The sequence below is a fragment of the Salmo salar genome, chromosome 20 (genome assembly GCF_965601325.2).
Source record: "Salmo salar chromosome 20, fSalSal1, whole genome shotgun sequence".
NCBI classification, from domain to species: Eukaryota; Metazoa; Chordata; class Actinopteri; order Salmoniformes; family Salmonidae; genus Salmo; species Salmo salar.
The window spans coordinates 60,375,634-60,396,925 of record NC_138310.1 but is presented as its reverse complement, the minus strand read 5'-3'; the positions used below and the strand labels follow the sequence as shown (position 1 = coordinate 60,396,925).

The 21,292-nt window shown below is 43.9% G+C and overlaps 1 protein-coding gene across 1 annotated transcript in view; it reads right to left on the bottom strand.

Annotated features, from left to right (window-relative positions):
* Window positions 1-383: 383 nt before the first annotated feature.
* Window positions 384-21,292, bottom strand: part of LOC106581006 (FRAS1-related extracellular matrix protein 2) — a 108,558-nt gene continuing 87,649 nt past the window's right edge. The window contains exons 15-26 of the mRNA XM_082966615.1: window positions 21,031-21,186; window positions 20,457-20,660; window positions 19,929-20,160; window positions 19,426-19,757; window positions 10,107-10,299; window positions 9,710-9,814; window positions 9,345-9,472; window positions 8,943-9,077; window positions 8,355-8,481; window positions 7,869-8,056; window positions 7,535-7,681; window positions 384-7,072 (exon numbers count right to left, since the gene is read on the bottom strand). Of these exons, the coding sequence (XP_082822741.1) occupies window positions 6,467-7,072; window positions 7,535-7,681; window positions 7,869-8,056; window positions 8,355-8,481; window positions 8,943-9,077; window positions 9,345-9,472; window positions 9,710-9,814; window positions 10,107-10,299; window positions 19,426-19,757; window positions 19,929-20,160; window positions 20,457-20,660; window positions 21,031-21,186 (2,553 nt within the window). The 3' untranslated portion in view covers window positions 384-6,466. The remainder of the gene's footprint in view (window positions 7,073-7,534; window positions 7,682-7,868; window positions 8,057-8,354; window positions 8,482-8,942; window positions 9,078-9,344; window positions 9,473-9,709; window positions 9,815-10,106; window positions 10,300-19,425; window positions 19,758-19,928; window positions 20,161-20,456; window positions 20,661-21,030; window positions 21,187-21,292) is intronic.

Here is a 21,292-nt window from a genome sequence, read left to right as displayed (position 1 = left end):
CCTTTAACCAGGGCCCATAAGGAATAGGGTGCCATTTGGGATGCACTCAGCATCAACACCTCCTCTAGCCCACCTAACTCTCCTCCTCTCAGCTTCTCTGACTCTAGTCTTGGCATTGGAGAAGGAACGTTATGAAATAAATCACGTGTTTTCCCAGAAACAAGATTTTGGTTGTGTCCCAAATGGATTCCTATTGCCTACATAGTTAACTATGTTTGATCAGAGCCCTATGGGCCCTGGTCTGAAGTAGTGTGATATACAGGGGCTCTGGTCAAAAGTAGTGCACTATGTAGGGAATAAGGTTCCATTTGGGAAGTAGCCTTTCCCAAAAAGCCCAAATACATAGACAACATCTGGTAATTCAACAAAAGACAGCAATCTGATTTTCTTGAAAACACTTTATTTGCAGACCACTTTGTGCTTTAGGTCTATGTTACAAATACTTACAGCACATATGCCTTTAACATTGACAATTCCCAAAACATCCAAACGGTATATTTATTTGCAATACATATGTGTGTATATATACAGTACCAGTCAAAAGTTTGGACAAACCTACTCATTCAAGAGTTTTTCTTTATTTTTACTATTTTCTACATTGTAGAATAATAGTGAAGACATCAACACTATATAATAACACATATGGAATCATGTAGTAACCAAAAAAGTGTTAAACAAATCAAAATATATTTTATATTTGAGATTCTTCAAAGTAGCCACCCTTTGCCTTGATGACAGCTTTGCACACTCTTGGCATTCTCTCAACCAGCTTCACCTGGAATGCTTTTCCAACAGTTTTGAAGGAGTTCCCACATATGCTGAGCACTTGTTGGCTGCTTTTCCTTCACGCTGCGGTCCAACTCACCCCAAACCATCTCAAATGGGTTGAGGTTGGGTGATTGTGGAGGCCAGGTCCTCTGATGCAGCACTCCATCACTCTCCTTCTTGGTCAAATAGCCCTTACACAGCCTGGAGGTGTGTTGGGTCATTGTCCTGTTGAAAAACAAATGATAGTCCCACTCAGCCTGATTCACGCAGTCTCCTCTGAACAGTTGATGCTGAGATGTGTCTGTTACTTGAACTCTGTGAAGCATTTATTTGGGCTGCAATTTCTGAGGCTGGTAACTCTAATGAACGTATCCTTTGCAGCAGAGGTAACTCTGGGTCTTCCATTCCTGTGGCGGCCCTCATGAGAGCCAGTTTCATCATAGTGCTTGATGGTTTTTGCGACTGCACTTGAAGAAACTTTCAAAGTTGCTGAAATATTTCAGATTTTCCGGATTTGTTTAACACTTGTTTGGTTACAACATGATTTCATATGTGTTATTTCATAGTCCTGATGTTTTCACTATTATTCTACAAAGTAGAAAATAGTAAAAATAAAGAAAAACCCAGGAATGAGTAGTTGTGTCCAAACTTTTGACTGGTACTGTACATGTTTCTGTGTATATAGATATATATGTGTGTGTGTGTGTGTGTGTGTGTGTGTGTATACACTCACACAGGCATTAAATGCATTCAACAAAATCCTGAAATCATAAAGGTGATGGTAATAACATGATTTAAAATCCAGATATAAAATCAGCAAAAAATAAGCATATTAAAATATAAAGAAATATTGGTATTCAATACTACTTTAGTGGTATGATATTGTAAGTTGCATAGCATTTATGTTTAAAAAATAAAACAGCAAACAATATACACATCTGAAGTTTATAAAGCAGTGGGTATATGAAGTCAGCATCTATCGATACAGTATGGAGGTCATTGTATGTTATCTTAGTATTATGACTGGGACATCCATTGACAATGGGATGGTCTATACCTTTCTTTATGCATCATTTCAGTGTAAACGTGGCAACCATGTCTGTAACATATTTTATGGGGTTTGTGGCTAAATAGAAAATGATCTGTAGAGGGAAACAAATATTAGATCTTCATTATTGGCAATCCCTATGGAATATGTGATAAAATAAATACATATTTCTGTAATGTTGTAACGATAATATCTCTCAAATCCGTGACTTAGATTGGTTTTCCCTTTAACTGCATTGTGATAAAACATATTCCGCTCTGAGTCCCAAATTGTGCCCAATTCTCAATATTGCACAATACTTTTGACGAGGGCCCCCCTGGTAGTGAACAATAAAGGGAATAGGGTGCAATTTGGGACACACACACCTTAATGGATCGTTAAGAATGTTTTTATAATACGATACAAAATATAATGTAAAACCTTTGGAGAACATTTAGTACAGATCAGTCACCTTGTAGCCCTGTAGAGAAATAGAGTGTGTCCAGAATGGCATGGTGCCTTTTGGGACACAGACATAGACATAGCTATGAGTTCTTATCACTAAACTAGTCAACATCCTATAGAATCATTGACCAAAGAAATCCCTGACCATGCTGAACAGATACAGACACAGAACATAGAAGTACAGTACATAGAACAGACTATCTATGTTGTTTGTGCCTAGTGGATCCACCCAGAGCTGCTAAAAACTGTACATTGCAGACCAGCTGTCTTTAAAATCAACTCACTAGGGGAGAGTGTGTTAAGTTGAGCCACCCTTGTTTCTAGGAAACCATACACAAAATTAATAATTTGACCAAATATTTGGGAAGAGATCATCATTTCATGGAGTCTGTGAAGGAAGAAACCACATGGAAAAAGTGGTAAGCAAGTAAGTTCCAAAAAACAGATTTTCACCAAGTCAAATTCATTTATTGTGCTAAGAGTTAAGAGGTGTCATGATGGTTGTAACTAAACCAAAGTAGATAATTTAAAGATTTTTCTATACATCAGTTGGGGTGTCTATAAGCTTCAATATGAGGTCCTAAACCTAGTGTGAAAGTGCATCCTTGTACGTAGCTGTGTGGGCTAATAAAGTCAAAATGTTTTCCATGGGGTAAGTTGAGCAAATGGTTGACCCAATGGCAAGTTGAGCAAATTGAAATGTTTTCTTCCCAGGCCTCACGCAAGGCATTATCTCTGCGATTTGGGAAATAAAGATATGCATGGTTTTAAAAAGGTAGTGGTAATATTTCTTTCAGTGCAGAAATTTGTAGGGGTAAGTTGTGCCAAGATGCCACTTTTTTTGGAAAAGCTATGTTTTCAAAACTGTAATGTTTACATGAATTCTGATTATTTCAAGGGATACACAACATCCTGAAATATACGTATACTGAACAAAAATATAAACGCAACATGTAAATTGTTGGTCCCATGTTTCATGAGCTGAAATAAAAGATCCCAGAATGTTCCATACGCACAAAAAACTTATTTCTCTCACATTTTGTGCACAAATTTGTTTACATCGCTGTTAGTGAGCATTTCTCCTTTGCTAAGATAATCCATCCACCTGACAGGTGTGGCATATCAAGAAGCTGATTAAACAGCAGGATTATTACACAGGTGCACCTTGTGCTGGGGACAATAAAAGGCCACTCTAAAATCTGCAGTTTTGTCACACAGCACAATGCCACAGATGTCTCAAGTTTTGATGGAGCATGCAATTGGCATGCTGACTGCAGGAATGTCCACCAGAGCTGTTGCCAGAGAATGTAATGTTAATTTCTCTACCATAAGCTGCCTCCCATGTTGTTTTAGAGAATTTGGCAGGATGTCCAACCAACCTCACAACAGCAGACCATGTGTTACCACGCCAGCCTAGGACCACCACATCTGGCTTCTTCACCTGTGGGATTGTCTGAGACCAGCCACCTGGACAGGTAATGAAACTGAGGAGTATTTTTGTCTGTAATAAAGCCCTTTTGTGGGAAACAACTCATTCTGATTGGCTGGGCCTGGCTCCCCAGTGGGTGGGCCTGGCTCCCAAGTTGGTGGACTTATGCCCTCCCAGGCCCACCCATGGCTGCGCCCCTGCCCAGTCATGTGAAATCCATAGATTAGGGCCTAATGAATTCATTTCAATTGATTGATTTCCTTATATGAACTGTAACTCGTTAAAATCGTTGAAATTGTTGCATGTTGTGTTTATATTTTTGTTCAGTATAGATATCTTTGTTAGAAAGAATACTATATTTCCCTTGATGGAGTGATGCTGAACGTAAAAAAATGGGTCAACTTACCCCACTCTTCCCTACAGGATATACAGTACCTTTTCTCATTAGATCATTAGATTCAGTGCTGTACTGTATGTATTCAAATACAGGACCACACTGATATAGTAATGTGTCCAAAATGGCACCCTATTCCCTATATGGCAACCTAATTCCTTATGGACGCTGAACAAAAGTAGTGCACTAAATAGGGAATAGGGTGCCATTTGGGACGGAGCCATAGAAAGTCACTACAACCATGATTTTTGGGACTATTGAGAGAACAATTATCCGAAAAACAATGTGATAAACTTAGAACTCTGGATAGAAAAAGCCTGAATTACCTACAGTAGATGTGACACATTTTCCCCCACAATTTTTTTAAGTTTAAACAATTATAAAATCAAAGGCAGGCACAAATGATAGATAACCATTAATACATACAAAACAAAACAAATAGAAAGTGTTTCTTTAGCACCTACTGTAGGGGTCGTATACATCACATAGAAGGGCCATGTGATAGAGACAATCTAAGTACGTGTCCCAAATTACACCCTATTCCCTAAATAGTGCACTACTTACAGTGCAAAGTAGGGAATAGGGTACCATTTGGGATGCATATTACAGTATAACATCCAGTGGATTCTTAGGCACCTGTTGAACTTCAACATGAATCAGTCTCCATACTTCAGTACAGAGAGCAGACCTGGGTTTAAATACTATTTTGAATCATGTAAAATACTTCAGCTGTGATCAATTGAGCGTGCCTGTTGTAATGGAACCAATATAAAAGTCCCAATGGGCACTCCAGGCAGGCTAAAGCAAATATATTTGAAAGATTTCAAATAGTGTTTGAACCCAGGTCTGACAGAGAGCTACAATAGGACATTACAGTAGGACATTATAGTAGGACATTATAGTAGGACATATTCCCAGTGTTAGCAGACTATTGACAGTGGCTTGACACGGGATAACAAACATACACGTTAACAACTATGACAGTTCTATGACAATTTTGCGTTCATACTGAAAACTGAATACCAGGAATACCGGTATTCGACTCTGGAAGGTAGAAACACTTCTGGCTTTCATTCTTTCCTTCTAATCAGGAACTGATTACATTGTGGGACTCTCTAGCCAATCAGTAACATCAATCAATCAATCAATCAATCAGTCAATCAATTAACTACAAGGTAGAAAAGACAACCAGCAGTGTTGCTGCCCTACAGGCCTGGAGCTGAATAGCCCTGCTGCATTGTCTTTTACCAACTCACTGGACCACTATCCATCCTACAGGCCTGGAACTGAATAGCCCTGCTACATGGTCTTCTACCAACTCACTGGACCACCATCCATCCTACAGGCCTGGAGCTGAATAGCCCTGCTACATGGTCTTCTACCAACTCACTGGACCACTATCCATCCTACAGGCCTGGAGCTGAATAGCCCTGCTACATGGTCTTCTACCAACTCACTGGACCACCATCCATCCTACAGGCCTGGAGCTGAATAGCCCTGCTACATGGTCTTTTACCAACTCACTGGACCACTATCCATCCTACAGGCCTGGAGCTGAATAGCCCTGCTACATGGTCTTCTACCAACTCACTGGACCACTATCCATCCTACAGGCCTGGAGCTGAATAGCCCTGCTACATGGTCTTTTACCAACTCACTGGACCACCATCCATCCTACAGGCCTGGAGCTGAATAGCCCTGCTACATGGTCTTCTACCAACTCACTGGACCACCATCCATCCTACAGGCCTGGAGCTGAATAGCCCTGCTACATGGTCTTTTACCAACTCACTGGACCACTATCCATCCTACAGGCCTGGAGCTGAATAGCCCTGCTACATGGTCTTTTACCAACTCACTGGACCACTATCCATCCTACAGGCCTGGAGCTGAATAGCCCTGCTACATGGTCTTTTACCAACTCACTGGACCACCATCCATCTTACATTACAGAGGCATCTGCTGCTTTAGCACCTTTGGACAAATCATAAACATTTTTGGGATCAAATATGACATCATAAAACAAAGCAATAATAAACGCGGGCAAGTGCCTTAAACAGAACAGGTTACAGGTACTTCCCTAGTTGGGGCTGTCTCCCCATATAGATAGATTGTTTTACCTCTATGGTCTCCCCTACAGCAGAGCAGAAGAGGTGCAAGATTTCAAGTAGGTTTTTGTACGGAAATAAACTCTCATTGTTGATTGTGTTGTTTCAGTTGTCCCCTCCCTCTCTTTATGTCCCAATGTAAAAAAAAAAAAATTAAAAAAAGGCACAAAAAATAAAAAATATATCTGTCAGCGTTTATTTTTCTGTGGTGAATGTCTGTCTGTCAGTCAGTCTGTCTGTCTCAGTGGTCCTGTCGAAGGAAGTCTGTCTGTCTGTCAGACCTCTGAGCTGTCCAAGCCACTGCTAGTGAACCCTGATGTCATCATGGGCTCAGTGGAGCATGACGTTGCCGTGGGAACCTCCATCTTCTTCTTTTCCTGTCTGGACCGTACGGTTAGCACTATGACGATGATGATGAGGATGGTGAGGAGGAGGCCCACCAGGATCCCTATGATCAAGACCAGGCCGTCCTCGCTCTCAGCAGGATGGTTCAGCTCCCTGGGCACCACACCCCGAGTGAGGACCTCCCGGTCAGGGCTGGTGCGGCGCTGGCGGCTGAGGTCCAGGGAGATATGGAGAATGTTGGTGCCACGGTTGTTGTCCAGGCCGATGTCCTCTGTTAGGTCTGGCACCCCGTTTGCTGACCGCCTGGAGCGAGACTGGGACTGGGACAGTGACGGTCCTCCTGCAGCCATAGTTTGACGCTGGGTTTCTCTGTCCATGCTGCTGTGTTGGGTCAGGGAGTGGCCTCCTGAAGCCATACTGCTGTGCTGGATGAGTGTGTGGTACTCCAGACTTCTCTTCCCGATGCCCCTGTTGGCGTTCTCTCTGGAGCGGACAGTGTAGATGGTGTGGATGAACCACTCTCTCCCTGCTGACACCTGGACACCAGTGGAACAGGGTTAGTCATAAGGGCCGGGTAGTTTACTTGACAATGAAAGGAACAATTTCTGGTCCTACTGCTTATCATTAAAGCTAGAGTTTTTCATTGAAACAATAACAAAGCGACACCCTGCCTCTGTTTTGGGCCTGGAGAAATGTAATGACTCTCAAATTCATCAACAGTTGAACTAAGCTCATGAGGCATTTCTAAGTTATATTCGTCAAGAATCAATGGGTGTATATCATTCATTTATAAGTTAAAGCAGTGAAAGAGAGTGTTAGAAATAGGAATTAGACAGGGATGTTTCTTCTCCACTATTCTTTTCACGCTCGCTATAGAACCACTGGCAGAAAGAATACGTCAAGATTCAAAGATAACAGGAATTGTCATCGATAAATAGTGTGGTGTAAATAAGCAGGATGTGTGTTGTGTTATGCTGCGTAGGGTCAGGGAGACCTACCTGGAACAGTGCTGTAGAGTCCATGCTGAAGCCGTCAGATCCAGGCTGTCTGACCAGGGCCAGGGCCTGAGGGTCGTCTACAGCCAGCAGAGCCCTGAACCCTACGTTACCAAACGACCTGGCCTGGGTCTCTGGCTGGGCCTTATCCTGGAGGGGGAGAAGAGGGAAACACTAGTAAACACTGTACCAACATTGGACCATGTCAAGGTGTATAGGGTATTCATGTGAATTTACCCTGTACTACATCCTTGTCTGCATCCCAAACGATCCCCAGATAATGCACTACTTTTGACCAGAGCACTATGGGCCCTGTACTGTACAGTACTGTACTTACGATGATCTTGAATCTGTAGAGCAGCGAGGGAGCATCAGCCAGACAGCCATACTCATTGTTGTTGGGGTTGTACTTGGGCACGTATCCATCTGCGCCGGTGCACAGGAACACCTTCTCTATGTTACAGATAAAGGAATCTCCCAGGTTCTGGACTGGATCCACCATCACTCTGCCATAGATCATATCCCCTGGGAGGAGATCAGCTGTGAGTTAATACAGTAATGAATCAATCAGTCAAACAGATAGTCAATGGGGCTACCTCCATCCCAAATAGCACCCTATTCCCTGTGTAGTGCACTACTTCTGATCAGGACCCATGAGAAGGTGGTGTGTGTGAGAAGGCGGTGTTTGTTTGTAGCGTTACATTACCTTGTGAGAAGGCGGTGTTTGTTTGTAGCGTTACATTACCTTGTGAGAAGGCGGTGTTTGTTTGTAGCGGTACATTACCTTGTGAGAAGGCGGTGTTTGTTTGTAGTGTTACATTACCTTGTGAGAAGGCGGTGTCGCTCTCCTGTCCGAAGCCCATGGATCCGTCAGACAGCCACAGAGTTCTTTTAGACAGCAGCAACATCTGAGTGTTCAGACTGAACTCAGCCGCAACCGGGTCACTAACCTGGGATAGGACACACACAGTACAACGTTTTACCATCTTAGTATAGGACAACACATACCATTCAGTTACCATCAGAGAACACAGACCAATCACAGTGTTACCATCAGCCTACACCTCCTAAGCTGTTTCCCACTACAGTACATCTCTGTGTGAACTCAAAGATTGTCATCTCACAGACACTTTTAATGACATGATATTGATGTACACTCTTAGAAAAAAGGGTTCCAAAAGGGTTCTTCGGCTGTCCCCATAGGAGAACACTTTTTGGTGTCAGGTAGAACCAATTTTGAGTTCCATGTAGAACACATTCTACAGAGGGTTCTACATGGAACCCAAAATGGTTCTACCTGCAACCAAAAAGGGTTTTCTTATGGTGACAGCCAAAGAACCCTTTAAGGTTCTAGAAGATAGCACCTTTTTTCCCTAAGATTGTAGTAACGTTAATCCTAGGATGATCTGACCTGCTGGAAGCGTATGTCCAGGTCGAAGGTGACAGGTTCTCTGGGGTTACAGACAGGAGGCAGGGAGTACTCCAGACTGGGGGGAGAGGTACAGGGCAGCAGCTTCACTGTGTAGGTACCTGAGTAGTCACGCACCTGGGACAGAGAGGGGGCACAAGACACAGTTATTTACTTCGGGTTGAAACTTAATTTAATCAGGTCATTTAGAACAAAAATTATCTTTTTACTTTTAGTTATTTTACACAAGTGCCGATAACACACTACAACTTAAGAAAGAAATTCTGTAAATGACATATGCTACTCCCAAGTCTTTACACTAAAGACAGAGAAACCAGATTAAAAAATAAGAATATATTGATAACACAGTATTAAAGATAAAAGAAAAGAAGATGCTGTCCTCACAGCGAAGTCTGATGTGAAGGTCCACTGCTGCATGGGCTGGTTGTAGGTGGGCTCGCTCCTCACCAGGCTGAGGTTAAAGGTCACCCCAGGGTGGTCCGCACACATCACCATGGACGACAGAGAGGACGCTGGGTACAGACACAGGTAAGGCTAGGCTAATAGAGAACTGAAGGGGAATATGTACAGATTCAAGCGTGTCATAGTAGGAGTGCTGACTTAGGATCAGTTTTACATCACAATGTTTAAGATTACACGGACCTGATACTAGATAAGCACTCCTACTCTGAGACACTTGATACATACGGTGGGTTACTAGTTTAAGCCGTGGATGTACTGTATGAAAAGAGTAGATAATGTGAACATACCAGAGTGTGATATGACAAACAGTCCTCTGAACCGAGCCTCAGTTCTGAAGTTGACCACCAGACGACCCTGTTCGTTGATACGCATACTGGTGGGGTACAGGGCTCCTACAGAATACAGCCAGTCAGTCTCCCTGACACACTGACCTAACACATCCCTACTATTATAGCCCACCCACAGAGGAAGGTGCGGTGAAGGACACCTGCAGAATGCAACCCGTCGGCCTCACTGTCACACCAAACTAACACATCTTCATTCATTGCTGTAAAAGATATAACATAGCCATATCATCTGTGCTCGAAGCACACCAGACAGTGTTGTATTTTTTTGTTTGTTTTTGCCTCATTCTGTAAAGAATGAAATTACTTTTGAATATGTTTAATTTGATGTGAGACTTGCCTTGTAGCTCAGCCTCAGGAGGGCTACCGATGCCATCCCGCCACAAGATGGCAGTGTCGTATACGAAGGTGAGTCGTAGCTCAGACTGCAGGTCAAAATGCTGCCAGCCCCCTGCCCCCACCGGGGAGTGGAACACATAGGAGACATGGAGGGGCACCCGGAGGGTCACATAGGACTGGACCAGGTTCAACACCTAGAGAGAGATATACATCAAATCAAGCTGTATTTAACATGCATTTAAACATCAATACACTTTACAGTAACACAGAATACTAGCAATAGTAGGTTCAAGCTACAGAGAGACAGAAAAAAGAGGGAGAAATAAAGAGAGAGAAATAGAGAGAGGAAAACAAAATAGTGAGCGAAATAGAGAGGAAAATAGAGAGAGAGAGAGAGAGAGAGAGAGAGAGAGAGAGAGAGAGAGAGAGAAAAAGAGAAAGAAAGCGAGAGAGAGAGGGCATATAGCAGCACCTATATATTCTGCATAGATTCTGTCAGACCTGGGCCCTGACAGTAAATCTCAGTAAGACAAAAAAAATGGTGTTACAAAAAAAGTCCAGTTGCCAGGACCATGAATACAAAGTCCATCTAGACACCATTGCCCTAGAGCACACAAAAAACTATACATACTTCGGCCTAAACATCAGCGCCACAGGTAACTTCCACAAAGCTGTGAACGATCTGAGAGGCAAGTAGGGCCTTCTATGCCATCAAAAGGAACATAAAATTCAACATACCAATTAAGATCTGGCAAAAAATATTTGAATCAGTTATAGAACCCATTGCCCTTTATGGTTGTGAGGTCTGGGGTCCGCTAACCGACCAAGAATTCACAAAATGGGCCAAACACCAAATTGAGACTCTGCATGCAGAATTCTGCAAAAATATCCTCAGTGTACAACGTAAAACTCCAAATAATTAATACAGAGCAGAATTAGGCCGATACTCGCTAATTATCAAAATCCAGAAATGAGCCGTTAAATTCTACAACCACCTAAAAGGAAGCGATTCCCAAACCTTCCATAACAAAGCCATCACCTACAGAGAAATGAACCTGGAGAAGAACCCCCTAAGCAAGCTGGTCCTGGGGCTCTGTTCACATACACAAACAGGCCCCACAGAGCCCCAGGACAGCAACACAATTAGACCAAACCAAATCGTGAGAAAACAAAAGATAATTACTTGACACATTGGAAAGAATTTACAAAAAAACAGAGCTGCACTTCCTAACCTCCTGCCAAACATATTTCCCTCAGATTACACAGACCCACAAAGAATTCGAAAACAAATCCAATTTTGATAAACTCCCATATCTATTGGGTGAAAGACAGTACTACAGTGTGCCATCACAGCAGCAAGATTTTTGACCTGTTGCCACAAGGAAAGGGCAACTAGTGAAGAACAAACACCACTGTAAATACAACCTCCATTTATGGCTATTTATTTTGCCTTTTGTACTTTAACTATTTGCACATCATTATAACACTGTATAAAGACATAATATGAGATTTGAAATGTATTTTTGGGGGAACTTTGTGAGTGTAATATTCACTGTTCATTTTTTAATGTTTATTTCACTTTTGTTTATTATCTATTTCACTTGCTTTGTCAATGTAAACATATGTTTCACATGCCAATAAAGCCCTTAAATCGAATTGAATTGAAAGAGGGGGAGAAAGAGAGAGAGAGAGAGAGAGAGAGAGAGAGAGAGAGGAGAGAGACAGAGAGAGAGAGACAGAAGGGGAGAGAGTGATAGTGAAATAAAAAGAGAAAGAGAGAGAGAGAAATAGAGACTGATAGAAGTACATACATTACATCAAACTTTGCTAAATGCATTTAAGCATCCACACACTTAAACATCCAACAAGCAGGGTGTTTACAAAAGGTCCCTAGTAATAGTTAATATATAGGCCTATGCTAAACATTCACAAGCTGCCTATCTGTATGGAGCTTGCAAATACCTCATGGGAACAGTATTCAGACCCACTCATAACTTAACAAATACCTCATGGGAACAGTATTCAGACCCACTCATAACTTAACAAATACCTCATGGGAACAGTATTCAGACCCACTCATAACTTAACAAATACCTCATGGGAACAGTATTCAGATCCACTCATAACTTAACAAATACCTCATGGGAACAGTATTCAGACCCAGTCATAACTTAACAAATACCTCATGGGAACAGTATTCAGACCCACTCATAACTTAACAAATACCTCATGGGAACAGTATTCAGACCCAGTCATAACTTAACAAATACCTCATGGGAACAGTATTCAGACCCAGTCATAACTTAACAAATACCTCATGGGAACAGTATTCAGACCCACTCATAACTTAACAAATACCTCATGGGAACAGTATTCAGACCCACTCATAACTTAACAAATACCTCATGGGAACAGTATTCAGACCCAGTCATAACTTAACAAATACCTCATGGGAACAGTATTCAGACACACTCATAACTTAACAAATACCTAATGGGAACAGTATTCGGACCCACTCATAACTTAACAAATACCTCATGGGAACAGTATTCAGACCCAGTCATAACTTAACAAATACCTCATGGGAACAGCATTCAGACCCACTCATAACTTAACAAATACCTCATGGGAACAGTATTCAGACCCACTCATAACTTAACAAATACCTCATGGGAACAGTATTCAGACCCACTCATAACTTGATATATGATTATGGCTTGGTGTTTATCTATATTCTATAGATTGATGTGATTCTGTATGTAATAAATATAGCAGGTGACATATAGAGGGTATTACGGTGGCTTATGTAGTGCTGAAGTGCATATAGTGTGATCAATGAGTGTTACTATCAGCAGACAGCATCATACCACTTAATATACACTGAGCGTACAAAACATTAGGAACACCTGCTCTTTCCATGACATAGACTGACCAGGTGAATCCAGGTGAAAGCTATGATCCCTTTTTGATGTCACTTGTTAAATGCACTTCAATCAGTGTAGATGAAGGGGAGGAGACAGGTTAAAGAAGGTTTTTTAAGCCTCTAGACAATTGAGACATGGATTGTGTATGTGTGTCATTCAGAGGGTGAAGGGGCAAGACAAAATATTTAAGTGCATTTGAACCGGGTATGGTATTAGGTGCCAGGCGCACTGGTTTGTGTCAAGAACTGCAACGCTGCTGGGCTTTTCAAGCTCAACAGTTTCCAGTGTGTTTCAAGAATGGTTCTCCACCTAAAGGACATCCAGCCAACTTGACACAACTGTGCGAGGCATTGGAGTCAACATGGGCCAGCATCCCTTTCGACACCTTGTAGTCCATGCCCTGACGAATTGAGGCTGTTCTGAGGGCAAAAGGGGGTGCAACACAATATTAGGAATGTGTTCCTAATGTTTTGTACACAGTGTAGATACACAGTGCTGTACTGTATGAGCTGTACTAGTACTACTGGAGCACTTATGGATTCAAGAGGGTTTACTCTGACATTTACACTGGCCACATTTCAGACAGATGGTATCTTTTCAACAGAGTTAAATCCAGATATATGGCAACAATAGCAAACCATTACATTTACAACTGGTGCATGTTTGGTTGTGTTATTCAATTATTGATTTGTCAACAATGAAGATAAAACCATCCCATTCTGAAGTTAATCATGCTATCAAGACATAACAATCCAGGCTGTTGATTTGTTCTATTGTACTTGGAACCCTTAAACAACAGATAGACTACAGCAAGACAAAGAACCAGAGAGAAAGAGAAAAAGAGAGAGCGAAAGAGAGAGAAAGGCAGGGAGAAAGATAGATAAAGAGAGAGAGTGAGAGAGAGAGAGAGAGAGAGAAAGGCAGGGAGAAAGATAGATAAAGAGAGAGAGTGAGAGAGAGAGAGAGAAAGAGATAGAAAGGCAGGGAGAAAGATAGATAAAGAGAGAGTGAGAGAGAGAGAGAGAGAGAGAGAAAGAGAGAGAGAGAGAAAGAGATAGAAAGGCAGGGAGAAAGATAGATAAAGAGAGAGAGTGAGAGAGAGAGAGAGAGAGAAAGGCAGGGAGAAAGATAGATAAAGAGAGAGTGAGAGAGAGAGAGAGAGAAAGAGATAGAAAGGCAGGGAGAAAGATAGATAAAGAGAGAGTGAGAGAGAGAGAGAGAGAGAGAGAGAAAGAGATAGAAAGGCAGGGAGAAAGATAGATAAAGAGAGAGAGAGAGAAAGAGAGAGAGAAAGAGAGAGAAAGGCAGGGAGAAAGATAGATAAAGAGAGAGAGTGAGAGAGAGAGAGAGAGAGAAAGGCAGGGAGAAAGATAGATAAAGAGAGAGTGAGAGAGAGAGAGAGAGAAAGAGATAGAAAGGCAGGGAGAAAGATAGATAAAGAGAGAGTGAGAGAGAGAGAGAGAGAGAGAGAGAAAGAGATAGAAAGGCAGGGAGAAAGATAGATAAAGAGAGAGAGAGAGAGAGAGAGAGAGAGAGAGAAAGAGATAGAAAGGCAGGGAGAAAGATAGATAAAGAGAGAGTGAGAGAGAGAGAAAGAGAGAGAGAAAGAGATAGAAAGGCAGGGAGAAAGATAGATAAAGAGAGAGTGAGAGAGAGAGAGAGAGAGAGAGAGAAAGAGAGAGAAAGGCAGGGAGAAAGATAGATAGAGAGAGAGAGAGAGAGAGAGAGAGAGAGAAAGAGATAGAAAGGAGAGAGAGAAGGAAGGAGGAGAGAGAGAGAGAGTAGAAGGATTTGAATGGTAGCTGCTCCGTCCGGTGACCTGTGAGAGGGTTACCTGTATGCACTAGCTCTCCCTTCATGATGGGACCTGCCTATGCCCTGGATGAGAGAGAGAGGGGGGGGGGGGGGTGAGAGAGAAAGAAAAGGAGAAGAGAGAGAGAGAGAGAAAGGAGAGAGAGAAGGAAAGAGGAGAGAGAGATCGATCTCAGAGAACTGGTAGAACCCAGAGAGAGCTGAGACAGATGATTTGCTGTATGACCCTGGCGCTGCCTGCTGAGCCCTAATGGATACCTGTGGTCTGATAAGCTGGGGACAAAGCCTCTCGCCATGACACACAGAGAGACAGAGTCAGTCCCAGCACGGTGAGAGGCCAGTCTGGGGCCCCAAGCTTGGTCGGACTCAGTCTCTCTGTACTCCTCAACCTCTCCACTCAGCCCCCCAGCCTCCCAGTCAGTCAGTCAGACCCTTAAGAGCCTCTCAGGTCAGAGAGAACACAGGGGCACAAATAATGTTCCTCTAGACAAGAGCTATTGAGTCTTTCTGTTTGTTCTTCCTGACCACACTGATTGAAGCTTACAGTACAACTCACCTGTAGGACAGCCCATATGGATGTGACACAGGCACACAGGAAGACCCTGCAGTAGGGGTATAGGGTTTCTGGGTGAATAGAGACATGTCTGTAGTACCTGGCGGGGTCTCATTCTCTCTCTTAGTTATGGATCTTACTTAAAACAGCACAGTGATGCTTAATGCACCTAGGTCTCTGGCTATGTACCAAATGGCAACTTATTCCCTATGGGCCCTGGTCAAAAGTAATGCATTACAAAACAAAGGGAATAGTGTGCCATTTGGGCCAGTGATACTTAAAACACCTCAGTCTGTTGTCACATGGCTGCCAGAGACTAGCAACAGCACGTCAAACCTGCAGATAGGAGGGACATTGACCAAGTTAAACCAGTGTTGGTACACAGTACTAAGGCAGACCCTGACATTCAGGATTATCAAGTGCTGATCAACTCCGACCTCTCCCACAAAGCTCTGTCTTGTCAGAATATTAACTTATTTCAGTTTCAACGTAAACAAATGGGCTAACGCTGGATTACAACCTGCCAGAAGGAAAGTCATAAAGTGTGGAGGAAGTTTACTTTAGAAGAGAATGATGATCACCGCCGCCATAAATATCATTATCTTATACTTACTATGAATCTTAACTCATCCATGTTTGCATGCAATATCCATTTACAGTATCATTTATCTTGCAAAATGGAATTTCACTTTACATAGAATATAATGATATTCCATGGAGTTGGTGTCTTTTCAACCATACAATATGCTTAACCTTAAATTGGGTTAGTAGTTAGCCTCTCATAAATTCTACATGCACTGTTGATTTCTTTCCTTTACACACGCACACGCACGCACACACACACACGCACACATTGCTAGGGGGCTTCTAGTTGATGATCTACAGCAGGGAGGATCCGTAGCGTGAGGAGACCTTTACCACAACATGTCCTTTGCTCCTGTGTGTGTGTGTGTGTGTGTGTGTGTGTGTGTGTGTGTGTGTGTGTGTGTGTGTGCTAGCGTGAGGAGACCTTTACCACAACATGTCCTTTGGTCCTGTGTGTGTGTGTGTGTGTGTGTGTGTGTGTGTGTGTGTGTGTGTGTGTGTGTGTGTGTGTGTCTAGCGTGAGGAGACCTTAACCATACCAAGACCTTTGCTCTCTCTCTCTCTGCAGGCATCTCTCCTCTCTGCAGGCATCTCTTTATGACCACAGCCTGCTTAATTAAGTGCTAGTGAACTAATAGACTGACTGGGGTTTAACTGCACTGAAGTGACTGGAGGTTTCCACGGGAAATCTACATGACAGGAGCACTGAACCATGTGACCAGCGTTTGAGATCTCCACTCAGGGAGGGAGGGAGAGAGAGAGGGAGGGAGGGAGGGAGACGGGGAGGGAGGGAGAGAGAGAGAGAGAAGTAGGGAGGGAGTTTAAGGGAGAGTTTAAGACCTGTAAGAGCGGTCCCTCCATCAACACAGCAGCAGCTGTTTAAAGAGCACAGCACAGAAAAGAGCAGAAGGTTTTAATAATGGTGCTGTGAATGTTGGAGAAGCCATTTTGACAAGATAAATAGCAGGCCTCGTGATGAGTTGTGGGAATCCATAAAGCCCTGTGTTTGGTTAGTTATTAGTGGTGAGGTTAACATGGGGTTTAGAAGAACAATGTCTGGAGGAGCCTCTCAAGGGGTAGCTAACAGAGATGTGGCTGTAATGGATTCTGTCGGTGAAAAGGAAAATTACAAGAACTATTACAGGAAAGAACTGGAGGTCAAATACCGAGCAAGTAAATCCTGACATTTCAAGAAATCATCATGACACCTCTTCCCAAGAAATCATGACACCTCTTCCCAAGAAATCATGACACCTCTCCCCTAGAAATCATCATGACACCTCTCCCCAAGAAATCATCATGACACCTCTCCCCAAGAGTCATCATGACACCTCTCCCCAAGAAATCATCATGACACCTCTCCCCAAGAGTCATCATGACACCTCTCCCCAAGAAATCATCATGACACCTCTCCCCAAGAAATCATCATGACACCTCTCCCCAAGAGTCATCATGACACCTCTCCCCAAGAGTCATCATGACACCTCTCCCCAAGAGTCATCACACCTCTCCCCAAGAGTCATCATGACACCTCTCCCCAAGAAATCATCATGACACCTCTCCCCAAGAAATCATCATGACACCTCTCCCCAAGAGTCATCATGACACCTCTCCCCAAGAGTCATCATGACACCTCTCCCCAAGAGTCATCATGACACCTCTCCCCAAGAAATCATCATGACACCTCTCCCCAAGAGTCATCATGACACCTCTCCCCAAGAAATCATCATGACACCTCTCCCCAAGAGTCATCATGACACCTCTCCCCAAGAAATCATCATGACACCTCTCCCCAAGAAATCATCATGACACCTCTCCCCAAGAGTCATCATGACACCTCTCCCCAAGAAATCATGACACCTCTCCCCAAGAAATCATCATGACACCTCTCCCCAAGAGTCATCATGACACCTCTCCCCAAGAGTCATCATGACACCTCTCCCCAAGAAATCATCATGACACCTCTCCCCAAGAAATCATCATGACACCTCTCCCCAAGAGTCATCATGACACCTCTCCCCAAGAAATCATCATGACACCTCTCCCCAAGAGTCATCATGACACCTCTCCCCAAGAAATCATCATGACACCTCTCCCCAAGAGTCATCATGACACCTCTCCCCAAGAAATCATCATGACACCTCTCCCCAAGAGTCATCATGACACCTCTCCCCAAGAGTCATCATGACACCTCTCCCCAAGAAATCATGACACCTCTCCCCAAGAGTCATCATGACACCTCTCCCCAAGAGTCATCATGACACCTCTCCCCAAGAAATCATCATGACACCTCTCCCCAAGAGTCATCATGACACCTCTCCCCAAGAGTCATCATGACACCTCTCCCCAAGAGTCATCATGACACCTCTCCCCAAGAGTCATCATGACACCTCTCCCCAAGAGTCATCATGACACCTCTCCCCAAGAGTCATCATGACACCTCTCCCCAAGAAATCATCATGACACCTCTCCCCAAGAGTCATCATGACACCTCTCCCCAAGAAATCATCATGACACCTCTCCCCAAGAGTCATCATGACACCTCTCCCCAAGAGTCATCATGACACCTCTCCCCAAGAGTCATCATGACACCTCTCCCCAAGAAATCATCATGACACCTCTCCCCAAGAAATCATCATGACACCTCTCCCCAAGAGTCATCATGACACCTCTCCCCAAGAGTCATCATGACACCTCTCCCCAAGAAATCATCATGACACCTCTCCCCAAGAAATCATCATGACACCTCTCCCCAAGAAATCATCATGACACCTCTCCCCAAGAGTCATCATGACACCTCTCCCCAAGAGTCATCATGACACCTCTCCCCAAGAAATCATCATGACACCTCTCCCCAAGAGTCATCATGACACCTCTCCCCAAGAAATCATCATGACACCTCTCCCCAAGAGTCATCATGACACCTCTCCCCAAGAAATCATCATGACACCTCTCCCCAAGAAATCATCATGACACCTCTCCCCAAGAGTCATCAGCACCTCTCCCCAAGAGTCATCATGACACCTCTCCCCAAGAAATCATCATGACACCTCTCCCCAAGAGTCATCATGACACCTCTCCCCAAGAGTCATCATGACACCTCTCCCCAAGAGTCATCATGACACCTCTCCCCAAGAAATCATCATGACACCTCTCCCCGAGAAATCATCATGACACCTCTCCCCAAGAAATCATCATGACACCTCTCCCCGAGAAATCATCATGACACCTCTCCCCAAGAGTCATCATGACACCTCTCCCCAAGAGTCATCATGACACCTCTCCCCAAGAAATCATCATGACACCTCTCCCCATACTTATTTTGCAATTGGTCAGGGGTATGGTGGGATTGTGGGGTGGGGCAGCTCACCTATCTGTCTGTCTGTTCTGATAGTGCCCCCACGGGCGCGCACACACACACACACACACACACACAGCTCTCTCACCTGTCCGTCTGTACCGATGGTCCCTCCACAGTCTGACAGTAGCTCAGACATGTCATAGTAACTAGTGAACTCCCATAGACAGGCCTCTAGGTTGAGGTTCCTGTAGAAGCGCAGTATGCTGGATCCCCTCAGGGGGGCGCTGTACTGGTAGGGAGAGGTCTCCCCTATCACCTCAGGGTTCTTGGTGGCGTTGGTTATGAAGCCGTGGCGGGTCTTGACCTCGGTGTAGTCCAGCAGGTTAGAACAGCGGTGGTTCCCCACACGAGTACCATCAGGACTCAACGTCAGCTCAAAGTTAGACAGAGGACGGGTGGAGACCACGGGGAGCATGCCTGGGAGAGGAGAGGAGAGAGGAGAGGGGAGACAAGGGGTTAGGAGAGAGAAAGGCAGGGGCGGGAGATAGAGTGAAATAGAGAGTGAGAAAGAATGACAGAGAGAGAAAGAGTGTCAGAAATAGAGAGCAAGAGAGAAAGAGAAACTAGAAGTCTCTCTGTGTTCCTCACCGTCTATGTGTGGCATGGTGACAGTGATCTTGATGAGGTTGGGGTGGTCTGGGTCCTCTGCTCCGGTGTAGCGTAGCTTGGCAGAGAAGGGCTCAGCGCCCACTGTACCCACCACACGAGGCTGGCACATACCATTCTCTATACTGATGGAGACTATGGAGCTGCTGAGTTCCAGGCCCTCATCTCCATTAGAGTTCACAGCCCGGGCTGCACACTGCACCCTAGAGCCAGCCTGGAGGGAGAGACACACATCTCAAATCAATACAGTCAACTGGATCATTCACTTAGTAGTGGTGGGCATCTCACATCAATACAGTCAACTCAATCACATCAATACAGTCAACTCAATCACATCAATACAGTCAACTCAATCACATCAATACAGTGATCTCAATCACATCAATACAGTCAACTCAATCACATCAATACAGTCAACTCAATCATTCAATTTAGGTATTTTCAGAGGTTCAACTCTTTGACTGAGCCAGTCCAAATTCACACTCAGTTCACTGATAATGTGTTCTCTACCTGGAAATAGACAGAGTCCAAGGTGATGATCTTGGAGGAGGAGAAGAAGGTATTAAAGTCCACCTCTCTCATGGAGCTGGTGACCCCGTCCAGGCTGGTGGGAGCGCTGACCAACCATCGGTAGTGTGTCAGTGTGTCATTGATGTGCTCGCTGATACAGATGGAGCCAGTCTTGTCGTAGTCAGGGTACTTAGGGTTACAAGCCTGAGGGAGGGAGAGAGGGAGGAGGGAGTGGGAATGAGGCAAAATATACTGTCATGTAGTCCAAGGGAAAATGTGCATTGTTCATCAACATCACTCACCTGTGCTTCAATATTAAATTAAATCCTAATTGAATCCTAATTGACACATTCCTAAACCTAAGAAACAACTTAGTTTTTAAAGTAAATTAAGACCAGACAGTGAATACAATGATGCCATGGTCTTCGTCCTAAATGGCATCCTATTCCCTATATAGTGCACTTCCCTATGGGACTCTGGCCAAATGTAGTGCACTAAACTGAGAATAGGGTGCCATTTGGAACGAACCTCTGGACTGGGAGGTTAAAAGTCCCTGATAAACCATTATCCGTACCGTGACACAGACAACGGGGTAGCCTGCCACTGGGGGGGTGTGTCTGGCCCTGGAGGTGTCGTCATACTGCAGTAGGGAGAACACCTGGGGGACGGAGGGGAAGGTGACGTCCGCCATGCTGTTGGTCTCCTCTATGTAGATAATGGCCTTACTCATCTGGGGACGGACAGAAAATAAACAGATCAAACAAAAGTGTTGTTAAAGGTAGTGATACACGACGTAAACAGCATTATCGGGCCAACTAACGCAACAACGAAACTTC